At 38.5% G+C, this 15,984-nt stretch overlaps 1 protein-coding gene across 10 annotated transcripts in view; it reads right to left on the reverse strand.

Annotated features, from left to right (window-relative positions):
• Positions 1–15,984, reverse strand: part of SEMA3D (semaphorin 3D) — a 145,952-nt gene that overhangs the window by 41,740 nt on the left and 88,228 nt on the right. For all 10 annotated transcript variants that reach the window (XM_063323560.1, XM_063323562.1, XM_063323556.1 and 7 more), the window contains one exon: positions 12,018–12,160. In XM_063323560.1, coding sequence (XP_063179630.1) covers positions 12,018–12,160 — 143 coding nt within the window. The remainder of the gene's footprint in view (positions 1–12,017; positions 12,161–15,984) is intronic.

The following is a 15,984-nucleotide window of genomic DNA, read 5'->3' on the forward strand; positions in this document are numbered from 1 at the left end:
CTGTAATGCTGTGAAAACATACGTCTATATCATGTGATTTCTTATTCCCTGTGACGCAATCAGTTGTTCTTCCAGAATTCTTTACAAACCCAATAAAAATACAGAATATTTTGGACAGATTTCTCAAAAAGAAAACATCAGCAGTTCTTGCAATGTAAACACTGCACTGTTTGTTTTGTGTATGTAGTACAGAGAGATACGGATTCCAGGAAAAAAACAGTCATATTATTTTAATAATCATTGTTATGGAAATATCAGTCTATCCTTCACAAAAGGGATTTTTTAAAAAAATATTTTACTATGGGTTTCCAAGACATGACCATATTTGTGCAAATTTCCTTTAGTCAGTGAAGAAAGAAAAAAAAATCTATGAAGGGCCACTTGAAGTTTGAATTACCCTTCTGAAGTAGAAACATCCTTCTACTGATTTGGATCAGTTGACAGGTGAGGGGAGAGAGGATCTTAGAAGAAGGTTTTACATTTTAAGAAGCTAGAACTAGTAGTTTACCTTCTTCTGTTGACTACAGGAAAAATCTAATGAATTACATTTATCTGTCTCTTTGGCCCCAAATAACAGATCTATTTAGATTCCGCAATGTTATTTAGGCGTCTCATTGGGTTTTTTTTCATACTAAAAACTGTATGGGCAATGATATTCCATCAGGAACCAAGAATTAAAACACTTAAGAGAAATGTTATCACTAGCAGTAGTCTCCCAGCTATAGGTTCTGAATTACCCCATGAAGGTGCCTACTTCTTTTCATTTATAAACTCTGAGGCTTAGGGGATCTGTGCTGCAAATTGAAGCACCACAAATTTGGTCATAAATATTCATTCCCTCTGGATTCACCAGGAGAATTGACTTCTTTTGTTAATTGGCTTTGCAACTCTGAAGGTATAGCACCAGCCAGTAGGAAACACTCCGTGGTGGAAATTATATGGTATTTCCATAGATTGCATTTAGCCCTTCAGGGCTGTATCATAAATATTACAGGTATTCAGAAAGATGGCTTTAAGTGCTGAAATTCACTTCACAAGGAGTAACACCTCTCTGGTAATGCACTCTAACTGTTTTCCCTTTTCATGTACTTTCTACTTTTAAATAGGTTAGCTCAGTTGGAAATGATTCCTGCTAATCTATCGCCTTTGGAACTCCTGTTCTTACAAGAATTGCTAACTCCTCTCTTGATTTCCTGAGGTCCTGCCAAGCCTGAAGCTTTGCATCTAGCCAACAGATTTATTACAAAGGTGTCAAAATTAGCAGCCTGAAGCCAATAGGAAAAAGAAGCTCTGCATGTGTGTGTTCTGTTCAAAGGCACAGCAGATAAACTTTGTGGTGTAATTAAAGCCAAACAATTACAAAGATGCAACAAAGAATCTTGAAAAGCAAGAAGCGTTAAGCTTTTCCTTCCTCTGGCAATTTGGATTAGCTAAGCAATTCTCACGTTGCAGGGCTTCCACTTTGATTTCTGGTGGATGCAGTGCAGCATCACAAGACCCTGAGATGTCTCTAACTGCCTGGCTATGATCAGGAAGGGCGGAGGAAGGAAGATGTGATGGGGCTGGAATGGAACAATCACCCTCGCCTAAGTCCTGCTCCTGTCATCACAGGCGTTCGGCTTCTGCAAGAGATGGGAAAATACATACTTGTGTTTTACCACCCTTAATTCACGATCCAACACAGCTTTTACGCAAATGCTTAGTTTAAATATATCAGTAGTTCTACTGAGTTCTAAAAGAGTAGTGTGAACCAAATACTGTGCTCAAAGGAAGCAGCCTTAGCAAGTGCTATGTGCTTTCAAGTATAAGATTCCACTGGATTTAAGATGTATCCATATTTCCTCACTCTCAATCAAGGACACAATGTTAACCATGTTACTTGAATTTAAGAGACGTTAGAACAGACATTCACTAGGTGTGCCTTACATATCCAAAAGTTGCCAATAGCACTGTGCAGTTTATAAAGGAGCAAGGGGAATTCAATCACCAGCCAGCAGTCCATCATCTACCAAGACCTTCTGAGGCCAGAGAGTGAAACATTTATGGTGCAGAAATGGAGAGAGTGAAAAGACCTTTCACTGATTTAGACAGTTGCACATATAACATGCCGATATACCCTCCAACATACTTCTTCCTACTGCCACGGCTGAATGAAACAAAACATACATTTTGTCAGGGGGATGTTTTTGTTTGCTTTGGGTTTTTGTGGGTTTTTTTCTATTTTTTTTTTTTTATTAGCAGCCATATAATTTTATTTCTTTAATTCTCTATGTCACTTCTGAATAATGCAGTGTCTTTGCTTTCCTAATACCCTAATATCCTTTCAGGATCCACTGAATGAGAAAGCGCAGGAATGGACAAAGGCCACGGTGATTTTATCTACAGGTAGAATTAGTTCTGCTCAGGCTAAGGATGTTCAAAACCTATTAATAGCACAGGCATAATTTGCTCCTGAATTCTCAAGTAGTAGTTTTCTTATTAAGCTCTGGGAATCTCTGTTTTTTGAAGAAAGTGCACCCCTTCCTTCTTAACACTATTTTTTGGTGCATATTAGATCAGTTTTTGACGCATCTTGAGGCTTCAGGGGCTGGAGAACACGCAATTACTCTCCTTTCCTTCAGACCATGTTGCCATGGACTCATTAGATTTGCTTCATATTTGCCTACTCTGTTGCAGGTTCCCTGGATCATCACAGTTCATGATTATGGGTCTCTGAGAGGCTGGAGAAAGGACATAGTGGCCAAAAATCTTTTTGAGAATGGGCTGCTAGAAAAAGAAGACAGTTCCTTCTGTGTAAAATGTTATTTAATAATATCAGTCTGCAATTAATCACTGACGTGCTCAAATGCTGTGAGCTGGATGTAGAGCACGACAGTAATATAATAAGATGTACAGGCTGGGTAGTCAGTAGATTATGATTCTATGATTAGAAAAAATGGATGGAAGAGAGAAAATCATCAAAGAAAAGGCCAGTCAGTCTGTAGGTGAAAAGAAATAAGGATTCAACACAAATTTACAGAATCCTAAAATGGCTGGGATTTGTCTCAACCCTGCAGGAAGTGTGTGGTAAACTGGATGCACTGAAACGGTTTTGGACGAGAGATACTGGTACTGAAGACAAAGAACACTAAATATTTCAGGGAGATGAGACAAGATAAATTTAAGTGCTGAGAGAAGTGGAAGGCAGCGAGAGCAAGCCTTTCATTCCAAAAATATGGCTAATCTACTTGTAACAGATGAGCAGCCACAAGTATCTGAAATCTTATCTCCCAAAATATCACTTCTAAGCGCACTGGATTAGCAGTGTTTACTATAAACTTTGTTACAGTACAGATGAAGGCACTTAGGACTGCATATTTCTTTTTGAATATAAATAAAGGTTTAATTAGCACTTACTGCTTTGTAATCTCACAAGCTGTAACAGATACCAACACTTCCTCCTGAAATACCTTCTTTTTAACAGAAAGAAGTGCCTGTAAAATCTTGGTTACTTGTGTTTGCCTGAGTTAGAGATTTAGATAATTGCCAACTGTCACCTGTTGAGGAAATATTACCAAAAGGTATCACAAAGATTTAAATGCAGAAATTATCTAAATAAATGGGGAAGGACTCCAATGTGATTATAATAAATCAGACAGACTTTTATTTTACAGAAATCCTAAAATTTCAACCCTTTTCAATGATCTGGTTCTAAAAAATAATTTGTTGGAGTGAGAAATCAGGTTTCTGGCAAACTACATGAAGAATTCAAATATCTGATGTACAACTTCAATGAGCACACGTAAGTGTATGGCTTTCTGACATCCAGGAAGAATGCTGTTTAAACGCCACAATGTAGAATTTGTGAAGTAAATAAATGTAATATCATATGCCTTTCTTGGGAGACTTCCATGAAAATCTCGGTTTTCTGATCTGCAATTTACATATAACTGAGCGAAACAACAGGTATTTCAAACCCTGTAGTTAAAGATGTTTATCATGAAAATAAAAAACATCAGCAAAATATTGATCTGTGAACAAGTAATTTAAAAATCAACTTATATTAAAGACTTCCTTTTTTATCTATTTCCTATTCTATTGTATCTTATATATGAAATAAATGTAGCTTCATTAAAATGCACAAATGTTAGTCTTGGAATCCAGTAGGCAGGAAAACAGATGGCAACAAGGCTAAAGAACATCTGCATCTTCAGGGTTTTAAATCTCTTATTTGTTTGTAAGTAACAGTGACAAATTGAACAGTAGAACAAAAAGTGCATTTTTCTGAAAATCAATCAACATCAAAGATGTCAAACACTGTGATTCATAAAACTTTAAAGACAGTAATTATCCTGAAAAGCCTCTTAAAAAGCAGGTTATTAATTAGAGCCAGTGGCAAGGTATGCAGAAGGACCATCCAAAGTGAATTCCTGGCCTGAATAAAAGGAAAAGCTGGAGAACAGAGGGGAAAAAGTGCTGAAACTGCAAAAGGCCCTGGAGCCCTTCTCTTGTGTGAAGCCTAGCTACGTTACAAAGCCACCAGAAACAAATGGCATCCCCTGCAGCAAAGACATACATTATGGAAAAAACCCTTCTAGCAGACTTTATAAATGGAGAAACAGCTAACAATTCCAGGCACTAATACTAAAGTGTCCTTATCATTCGTGCAGTATATTTACAAACAGAAAAGCTAAACATTTGTCTTAACTCATGCCCTGCCTACCTAGACAACAGGATTAGGCAGGAGAGGCACGTATCTCTATAGCCAGCAGCACGCAGGAGTGTCGTAGCTAGTGTTGAGCCTGCTTTTGGCTTCCTTGGCTGCAATGAGTAAATCACCAGCAAGACTGAAGCAGGGAAGCCTTTGGCATGAAAGCAGAATGAAGCTCAACTAGCTGAATGTATGGCAAGATGACCCAGTGTCATTGGAAAGCTGACATGAGACCTACGGGTAAGGATGCCGCTCTGGGCATTCGCTTATTTCTAGGCATTAAGACAAGGGGAAAGAAGGTCTTTATCTCAACCACAGCAAAAACTACAAGACTGTAGGACTGCACCTACTGTGGAAAAGCCCTCTGTCTGAACTACGAGTGAGAGAAACAGTGTTTTAGGCCTAAGTTCCTGCTCCTGAAGCAGATTTGTTGTTATTTCAATCAGAATGGCAATGTACTTGCATCAAGCATGTGTAACTGTTCGGTTCACTAAGGAAAATGCTGATTTTTATTTTGGAAAATATTTAAACATCACACCCAGAGGTTTCTACTGAATTATCTTTGGATGGGATTCAAACTGGAAAGTCTAACTATACAGCAAAGACAAATTCTGGACTTTTACGAAGCACACCATAAAAAAAAAAAAACAAACCAAAAGCCAGTAATTTACAGGGTCAGGTAAAGGCAAGGAGATGACAACAGCAAGTTTGATTGTGGTTTGAGACAAATGAAATGATAAAATTAAGCACCATTTTACTGCAAGGCCATTCAGCGATCCTGCTAATATTACCTTCAACAGGTTTTCTAGTATTAGGAACATTCCCTAAAACTGTTCAAAGGCTGCCACACAGTAGATGTACTGTACTATATCCATCATTAGGCTCCTCCCTCCAACTTCAATGGAAATTTGAAGTGAGCAAAGGGTGATGGCTTAACTAATAAAATATGTTAAGGAATTCTCGGGAAAATCTACCTTAAATTTTGAGTATAACTTGTTCATGGTTTATTCCCGTGTGTTTAACTTGCCTTGACCTGTCTCTCATCTAAACTTCCGCATATACTTAATATAAATTACATGATATAAAAACATAAAAAGGAAATAAAAAGAAAGAGAAAAATAAATAAGGAACAAAACCTTCAGGTTATGAAATGTAGCATTCTTGATTGTGAAGCTACAGGCAAGTCAAATGACTAGATAGATCATGCAATTAATGTCAAATAGGAGATGAGAATTTATTATGACTTGAACGCACTGAGAGCATTGTGAAACTGAAGCAGTATGAGAGGCAGTACTGGGATAGGCTGGTTTCTTTACGAATTGGCCATTCAGAATTTCACATTCTTAAATAAGAATGTCTTGAATTTCACATTCCAGGGACCCAGTAGGGCAAAGCTCCCTTTATAGTTGGTGGAAAATATGTCCTTCAAAGAATGATTTGGGTTGAAGATGGAAGGAGTCTTCCTCTAAAAAATAGTCACCTGCCTTTATTGATTGAAGTGAATGCCTGATAATTACTTTCCTCGCTTGGACACGTACAAGTGCCTAAAATCACTAGTGTGGGACAGTGTGACCACAGTACTGACAACCATATGTTGAGAGCTGGAAAAGCATGAGACCAAAAAATGAAGGTAGCTCAACATCTTATGGAATCCTTTAGAATTGAGCATCCTGAAACGTCTGCATTTACAACAATGAACTTAATCAACAACAGCAAAGCCTGAACTTTAAACTGGAATATTTTCATATTAAATGTACTGATAGGAAAAAACAAACAAACAAACAAAACAAAAACAGGAAGCTAATTTTATCCCATCAGAAAATTTCCAAAATCACAGTAATTATTTGCTACTCTTAGAGGGAATTGAACATTTGAATCAAAGCACTCTGAAGTCAGGAACTTTGGATTAGACATGGGAACTTCACTCCAATTAACTCTGCAGGCTTCCCACTTCCAAGCCAGTGGGTTACTGACAGCGTCTTCTGCAATGAGTCTCTCTGGCAAGTAGGATGATTTCCAGAGTTTGCTTCAGAGATTGTGCAGCTGCATTTCCATAATCCAGTTCTTAAAGCTCTATCTTGACACTGCAATTTCTTTTTCATTTTCCCTGAGGCTCAGTAAAATTCAGTCACACCTCTTTATATATAAGCATAACTTACATATTTTTGCTTCATCTGCAAATCATGATTTCCCCCCTCAAAAAAACCACCAATTACATTGTTGAAACACACCCATAAGGGACAAAAATATACAAAACTTCCTATGCTCATGCCTGTACTCTTGCCAATAAGGAAAGTTGGACCAAAAGACCTGACAAAGCCTGATGTTATATCTCTTAATTCATCACAGTTAGAAGCAGACACTATATGGAACTGGCCTGTCTCCAACACATCAGCCCTTAAAATGAAATCATCTTGATGAGCATCTGCTTTTCTACATAATTCGAAAACATTCAAGTGGCACATAATATTCAAATATCAAATTTGGAAGTCCAAGAGGAGCTGACTTCTGAAAGTCCCACTGCTGCAAAGATGCTCAACAGGCTAACGAGGGCCAAATTTTTTCTAGGGATGACATTTTCGAAGTGGTTTTGATCATTATCATTGAGAAATTAAAACAAAACAAAAAAAAAAAAAGAAAAGAAAAAAAAAAATAGAAAAAAATATTACCCATGGTTAGCCTTGCGGCTAGGCAATATTATGGTGACAAAGAAAGTATGTAAGCATGTAATACACAGTAAGTTAAATCTCGTCTGGAATGAGTTGCCTCCAGAACTGGAAGCGGGATAGCTGCACGAGCATGGCTCTGAGCCCAGACTAATTAGCCCTGCTGAGAACATGTTAACATGGCTATTTCGCTTCCGGGACCCAAGCTAATACGGCTGAATGGCAAAGCATTACACTATGCGGACAACTCAAATGTTTTTGGAGATAGATCAATTATCTACACAGTGATGCATTACACAATATAGAAATACAAAGAATGTTAATGACCCAGTTATCCCTAGTCACAGTAAAGGCATGGCTAGACTGTTTCCAGGACAAGAAAAACACCTCCTAACTGTTACACACAAGCAGCCCCATGGCAGAGACCACCAGAGACCCTGGACTTGGAGTCGCAGAGGAATAGCTCCCTCCTGCCATTCCGGGAATACAAATTGCCTTAAAGCACCAGACGGGAGGTAAGGTCACAGCCTTGAACTCTGCTCATGTTCATGGCTTTGGAAATAAATCACATTATCCAAAGGTGGAATGCAGGGTGTGTCCTGGGCTCTCAACTCAGGAGCTCTTAAAATGATTACATTCCAGTGTGTTTAGAAAGTACAGTTTAACCAAGAGGGCTGTGCCTAATTGCTGTATTCTCATCCCCAGGTACAGCGTGGTATATGTGAGGGTGGAATGGCATACTAAAAAAAAAAAAAAAAAGACAAAGAGCTCACTTGTTTCCACTAGAACAAAGGCTGCCTCTGGATACTGAACACTTTGGGAAACATGGGAAAGCATCAGGGGCTGAAGCCTGATTTCTTGGCAGTTGAGGTCTTGGAAATCAGTCTTCAAGACTGCATGCCGCAACTTTTGCAATACATCACCAAAACCATTAAAGAGAAGCTTGTAACACAGCAAATGCAAACCGCTGTAATAATAAACAGGATTTTCATACTGTAGCAGAGAGACTACTGCTTTTTGGCTAATTTCCACTCCATTCCAATAGAATGAGGTTGTAGCTATGAAAAAATGTTTTTCTATATAGAAAACAAACAAACAATGCCCCCAACAACCTTCCTCCCTCTCCAAAACCTTTCTGTGGACTCCTCTAAGTTAAGATTTTAATTTCTTACTTTATTCGAGTGGGAAAATAGAAGGGGAACCTATGTCTTTTCTAGGGCTATATTTATGCATATGTAAAGTTGTCTTTAAATAGAATTCCAATTCTGTCATCATTTTGTGGTGGGTATGTATGCAAAAATATAGCTGACTTCTCACTTGACTGCAAAGGGCACACTGCATGGATGCTGCCATATTTATTTTTTTTTCAAAATCGGGCTCAGTGTCTAATGACTGTCATGTCTTTAGCTGATGCAAACTGGTTCAGCAGCGTGGGCTGGAAGAAAATGTAATCGTAAAGGTTTATGCCTGTCTTTCTAGAAACAGAAACATGCTTTTAAGCTTTAAGTCCATGCTTTTAAGAAGTTAAGATTTGTATGATCATGCAATATACATATGTGTATATAGCTGGCTAATCTTTAATAATAATCTTTTTGCTTTTTACTTATGACCTTACTTGCAAAGAAAGCAAATAACCCAACAGATTATACTTTATGGAAGTAGGAACACACCATAACCAGTATCAGGTAGTACAGATAGGCCAATGATACTTTTTCTGCTTCCCTCAAACCAAAAATAGGAAATGCTGTTTGCCATGATAAATTACACAACCGGTTCTGAAAGTGACTGTTGAAAGCACTTCCTCCCAATTCATATTGATATCCCCTGGTGATATACAGAATGCAGATGACGTAAATCTAAATTAGTGCTATTCAGTGCTACAGTGGCTGCGTTATTATAACACATGCTTCGAGATGGTAAGTATGGTCTTATGAACAGGACAAGTGACAGCTGTTTGACTCTGAGCAAAGAGCTGCCAGCAGGAGTACTGTAATCTTCTGGGTCTGAAAGTAGCTGGGAAAAGGGAATGCTTTCCAGAGAAGATTTTCCCTAAGGGGGAGGATCAGTGAGAGACCATATTGTCGAGCCACTGAAAATTAGCCAAAGAATAGGCTGCATTGACTAAGCTCCTTATTAAAAACAAAGCCCATTCTAATTTCAGCATGTGTCTCTGGCGGTAATGCACAGAAGCCCTAAGGCACAGTGAGGTAGAGAGCAATTGAGTTCTAGCAGAAAAAAAATGGGTTTACACCAAACAAATTATTGCAGAAGTTGCCGGGCTCCTCCCATCCACCGTTAATCTCCGCTTGCTAAGGAAAGAAAGCAAAGGTTTAACTTTATGCAGTACAGGTCACATTAACGAGATGGTGCAAATGGAAACGGTTATGTTATCGATTGTTGCAACCAAAGACATTGATCCTATATCAGAGAGAATTAAGCATAGCAGATGTTTCATAGCAAAGCTCAGATCCAGAGGATCTTAGTCTGTAAACAGAGGAGTCTATTTGCGTCTTTTTATTTATATTAGATAATCATAATAATTTTGTTTTAATTATAATAATTTGTATTATAGTATTTTTATTATTATTTGGCACTACTCCAGGCAAACATACAAAAAAAAAGAGTCGGAATTTTCAAGAGAATCCTGCATCCATCGGGAAGTGCTCAATAAATAAAGAAGACAGTGCAAAACTAACACTGATAATAATCATCTTACTTATCAGTTTCAGTTGTTTTGCTTCGACTATTAAAAAATAAAATTCAAGACATTTTTTCCCCTTAACATGATTACTCTACAAATTCAGTCTCATTTGAGGTACAATTACATATGGTCGTTAGGATTTCCTTACAATACTGTTGCTTTCCTTATGATACCTTATCTGCTTTTTTCTCTAGGTAAAGGATGCTGGAGATCTCTAGCTCATATATCTTCGTTTACTATAATCTCTCATGTGCCTTGACTTGAAAATGTTGTCTACCAATTTATCCTAATGCATTAAGTGCTTTCTCACAATCAGCAAATGCCATGTCTAGCAGCAAATCATATATGTTTGCATTTCCATTCTGCCATTAATCACACTGCTGTGAAATACCCAACTAAAGATTATCCATCCTTTTGTCTGGCTAAAAACCTACTAGAGAACTGATTTATGAATGAGTTTTTTTGTTTTCTTAACATTTTAGGTCAAGGATAGAAGTGTGAAATGGCTGTGGCCACTGAAATCTCAATTGTCAGGAGTTTGCTTGACTGCAGAACAGGCATAGATTTACATATTCATACACGTGTCCACTCTGTTTTTCTGTGTGTGTCCATTAGCTAAATGGACACTCTTCTCCTAGACACATCTTATTAACTGCAAGTCACAAACTCTTTTTTTTGTTTACTGATTTTCAAGCTTCTTAAGAAGATAATTTTCACTGCCAGCAGAGTCACATTGCTCAGAAAATGCAAGTAAATGAAGACACCTGAACAAAATATCACAGAAATGTACCTATTTGTGTGACTGCTGTGATGGTGTTGCTGATATCTTGTTCATCATATGAGATAAAAAATTGCTCAAAGCTTATCTTTACTAATATGAAGACAACTTTAAAGTCCTATTTTCCTGACTTTTGCCAGTGATTTCTGGGTACAGGATGGGAGCACCTACAGTGCTTCTCTTCCTACAGTATTATGAGACAAAGAAGTGGATAGAGGGTATGCCTGACATAGAGCTCAATAGACCCTTCTGCGGTAGTGGGAAGAAGACCTTAGCAAAACCAGCAGACTGTTAAACAGCAAAATGACCGCTGTCTTCTTATACAGGAATTGTTTTATGTTCTCATTACCATTTGAGGAGGCTTCTGCCCTTGACAGAGGTGCTTCTTCAAAAAGAGTGCAGCTCATGAAAATCTGAGCCTGCATTATGAATACCATAGGGGCAGAAATCTTTCCTAAGGGGCAAAACTAAGCGTAATGAAAGAGAAAGTGAAGGCAGTGATCATTTAAAGGAGGTTAAGCTTGAATGAAACTTTTTACACTGCAGCAGACCCGGGGCCTGGTTCCTCTTGGTCAAAAGGTCAAGGACTGCACTCCTTCCCAGGGGAGGAAACCTCTGGGCAGACGTGGGTGTAGCTCAGAAACTATATGCATTTTTAGCCTACCCTCACCTCGACTGATTATCAGGAATGTGCAGAAACAAATTACTGACCCCAGCTCTCAGAAATGCCCAGAAATGATGTACTGAGCTAAGTTGAAGGGATGGGTTTGTATATCCGTCCACTCACTGGGCACTTTCCAGAAAAGCCCGAATACCTTGCCGTTGTGTACACTTCGACAAGTCAATCCTCACTGAAAGGTTATGAAACAAAGCAGGTCACTTTTGCATATCTGAAGGTCAATACATTACCATTTAGATGCAGGATTATCATTTATAAGCATATTAGCTTTTCTACAAGCGGTACACAGTCCATATCAAGTCTATTTTTCAGCCGAGTAAACTTCAGACAGCATTAGTAATCTATGTTCAAAAAAAATACCACAATGGCTCATTGGGTAACAATACTATTTCCTTCTGATCTGAAGGGAAAAAACAGATTTCTCACGGAAACAAACCAAACTTTTTTTTCCTCCTTTTTTTTTTTTTTTTTTTTTTAATAAAATAAAAAGATAGAGTCCTCACCTTACAAACTCTCCCAACTCGGGAAAGGATTGTCTTGTCAGATGTGCCACTATCTTGTGATATTTCTCGGAAAAAGAAGTAGATTTTGTCATCATCTGGGTTATAGGTGTCCGGGATGGGAAAAGTTCCAATGAATTTTGCTCCTAGAAGTTCCCAAAAAAAGGTTTTAAAATATGTAGAAAAGTCTTGATACTAAATTTCTTTTTCAATATCTGCATTTATTTTGCATCTTCCAGTGAATTAAAAACATCACTAAATAACACATAGTGTCAAGTTTCTGACTAACCCTGAGCAAAAAGCCCCTGAAGTATTTAATCTTAGTAAGTTCTGAAGTATTTACTCTTAGTGTGATGTTTTTGCATATATACCTTAACCACCACTTGCATAAACATGCAGTACTGGCTCTCACTCTCTGCTTGAAAGTAGGATGACTTTCAATACAAAATAAGGTCTACAAAACTCTGTCTTAGAGAACTCTTTCCACCAATATCAAGCTCATTAGACTTTACAAAATCACACGGTAGAATTTAAATTAATTTAATTACACATTGCAGCAGTTATGAGTACAGAAATACACTGCTGTTTACTAAAGAGAGCTTGCAAAAAAAATATCAGTATAAATGACAGCTTTTCCAAGTTAAGTTTCCCACACATTTGTGCTATAACAATCTTACTGACTGTATCTACCAAATCCATTGCCCCAGATAGCACACTAAACTCCACACTGACTGGTCAGTCTTAAGGACATTGTTCCCTGTTGTGCATGAAAACAGATTAGCTATATCAATGTAACGGTCCGTTTGGGTTATTTAAATCTGCTTTTTGCTAGGAGTGCTACAGCATGCCTTCCCTTGATGTGCTGAGCAGTTATATTACTTCTGGTCTCTTCCAAAGCAAGCTTTGCTGTCTCTGCCTGCATCCTATAGGCATATTTATTGGGCCAACGACTGAATACATCTCCTACACTGTCTTCCTTGGTCCTTTTGTTCATGATCTCCAGTCCTGCTCTACCTGCTCATCAGTTGTGGCTTTTGTTTGTTTGGTGGTGGTTTTGTGTTTTGTGTTTTATATTTTTGTCTTGCTTTTGTTTTATTTTTAATTTTCGCTAAAATCAAAATTTAAACGAGTTCCAGGGGCCCTTGACTGCAGCAGAGCAGGCAACAACACTGTCTTGCACAAGTGAACCACATTGTTGGGGAAGTGATTTTTAAGACATTCCCCAATGTGCTACGATAGATGGGCACTTGGATCAATGATGTTTTTCTTTAAACAGAAGTGGCTATACAAATAGAGGGCAAAGAGACCCTTGACTCTAAAATACATTCTTTCAGCAATAAAATACACAGTCTTTGGCCCCCATAAGTAGGCAAGCTGCAGAAAAAAGCAGTAAGGAGGATGGGGTAAGGTGGCAGAGCAAACAGAGCACACTGGTGATATGTGGGGAATACTACTATCAGCTTTTAGTGCATCTCTGTGCCTTTGTCCTCTTTATAATGATTGTTACTTCATATTAGCCTTGAGGATTTTTCACCATGAACTCTATAGTAAACCCAGGACAAAACCAGCATCCTTGATTCAAAAGTTCACAGTCAAAGGCTTGGACAAAACGGGATATGTTTAAGTGCTGAATGTGCACCTTCATGACAGAAGAGTAAATTTATGGATCAAAATAGCCACAGCGTTGCTTCCATTTTAAACCTTTCTGACACTAGAGAATGGCGTCAGCAGAAAAATGAAATGATGCAGGCATCAAGCCCTATAAATTTAACTTAGGATTTAAAAATCAACCTAAAGAAAATATTCAATTACCCCTCAGGGCCTGTAAGGCTACTTTGAAGATTAGATCTCTAAGCGTGAATAAATACATAAATACACTTCCAGTATGGTTTCTTAAATATGCGGTTAGCTAAATAGCCATTTAATAAGAAAACCTGTGAAATACTTCTATAACATCCTTTTGAATTTCACATAGATTTTTTTTTTAATCCACATTCACTGAACAAAACTCTGAATATATGTTTTTTTTAAATTAAATTTCATTGCTTTACTTGGCAAGCCAAATGCAAAAACAAATGTCTCAACACCAATTCCTGGAACAGATTTAGAAGAATCTCTAACAAATTAAAGGAACACAAATATTTAACGATTTTCAATCACAATTGAAAACACTGAAGTTGAAAGTTAAATCCAAATAAAAATACGCTGTAAAAGATATGAAGACAAAGAGACTGAAAACAATTTAATGAGAGAGATCATGATCCGAAAAGCACATTATGTTCTGCAAGTGAGATCTTTGTCTCATCTTTTGTAATCCATCCATACAACATTAAAAAGTGCATTTAAACCAAGTGTGAATTAGGTTTTTGGAATCTTTGCATGGGAAAAAATTATATGATGATGATCCTGAACCACTGTTTGTTTTCCGATACATACAGTTGTCCCCCCCTAATTGCTTCAATAGAAGGTTTTCCCACGTATTAATGTCATAGCTAAATTGTAGTAACCAAACAGGGCATTAAAGGCATCATGAGCTCTGACAAGATACGGTACAATAAATTCAGATGTTGCTCGTGCTTTTTTTAACATGCTCTCGTGGCCAAGTGGGAAGAGCTGTTACACCTAGTCCTTCACTGCTGGGTTTGCTGGTGTGGCCATGTTTGCTGCTGGTTACCTGCCGGCTCTCACACCCTTCTATTGCCAGCAGTAGTTTTAGACAATGCAACTGTGCATGCCTTAGAAAGACCTACAGGAAGTAAGACTCATTAGGCTCTGAAAAAAAGGACAGCAAATGAGCAGTAAATCCCAGAACATGAAGAAATGAAAAGGCAACCCAAGACAGTGGGGCAAAGGATTGTGCTCACCTCATTTACCTTTAACCGTCTAGAAGTCAAGCTGCTAAACTAGATCATCCCGGTCCTCTCTCAGGGAGTGACACAAGGAGAAAGTGACAATGAATAATCCTATTTTAAGACAGATTCCTACGATAGGTGAGGTGAGTCACCCTCTGGAACTGTCACCTCTCTCTGTAAATTACAGACAGAGACAAGCGAAACAACTGAGCTCAGACGGGATGCTAACTTTTGCCTTTTAGAGCTAAGTGAGCTGAATCCCATCCAAAGTTCACAGGATATAAAGAAGTCATTGCCTGCAAGTTTTTGCCCTGGCAAAGATGACTAAATGGCAACATAAAAAAAAAAAAAAAAAAAAAGAATGCAATTCAGGGAAGCACTTATTCCAACTATAGCTTTAGCTTCCTATAAAGCAGGGAGGAATGTGCAGCTGTTTAGTGCATGCTGTATGTAGGGCTTGGGTATCCCACCACAGGATGCTCTCCTCTGCCCACTGGGTTGGAGCGGGGCAGACTCGGTTCCAGTGGGCGGCTTTGCCGTCCGGAGCGGGGCCACCAGCCCCACGTGCCTCGTCCCCGGCCACAGCCACGGGTAAGGCAGCTCTGGTCAGCGGCTGCAGGAGCGCCTGATTCTTCAGCTCTGCAGGGGAAGGGCTGATGTCTGAGCAGAGGCAGCATCCCCTCTGTCTTCAGCGCCACCGCGTGCAGGAGTATGAGCCTGTGTGAGCGTGAGTCATGGGAAAGATTATCAGCCTTCCTCCCTTTCTCCTTTGTGGAGCTGCTATTCAGTCACTGAGATTAAGGCATGTCTTAATTAGTCAAGATAGAGATGCTCTGCAAGGAGCTGGAAGGTATCCTACGCATTTTTCCCTTATGCTTTGTTTTTCCCTCCCTTCCCCCAGGAAAGGATAATCCTGTTTCCATAAACAGAATAAGACTAAACTTTAAAAATATTAAGGTGCATTATGGTGAAACTTCCTCAGCCCTCTGGAAAAAAACAAGTTTTACATTTTATGCTTATCCTAAGTAAAACATGAGTCATGCCTGGAAATAATTTATTTCTAATTGTACAATTACTCAAGTATGTACAACTTTTCCTGGAGGTCTAACATATGCTGG

The sequence above is a fragment of the Chroicocephalus ridibundus genome, chromosome 1 (assembly GCF_963924245.1).
Source record: "Chroicocephalus ridibundus chromosome 1, bChrRid1.1, whole genome shotgun sequence".
In the NCBI taxonomy this organism is placed as follows: domain Eukaryota; kingdom Metazoa; phylum Chordata; class Aves; order Charadriiformes; family Laridae; genus Chroicocephalus; species Chroicocephalus ridibundus.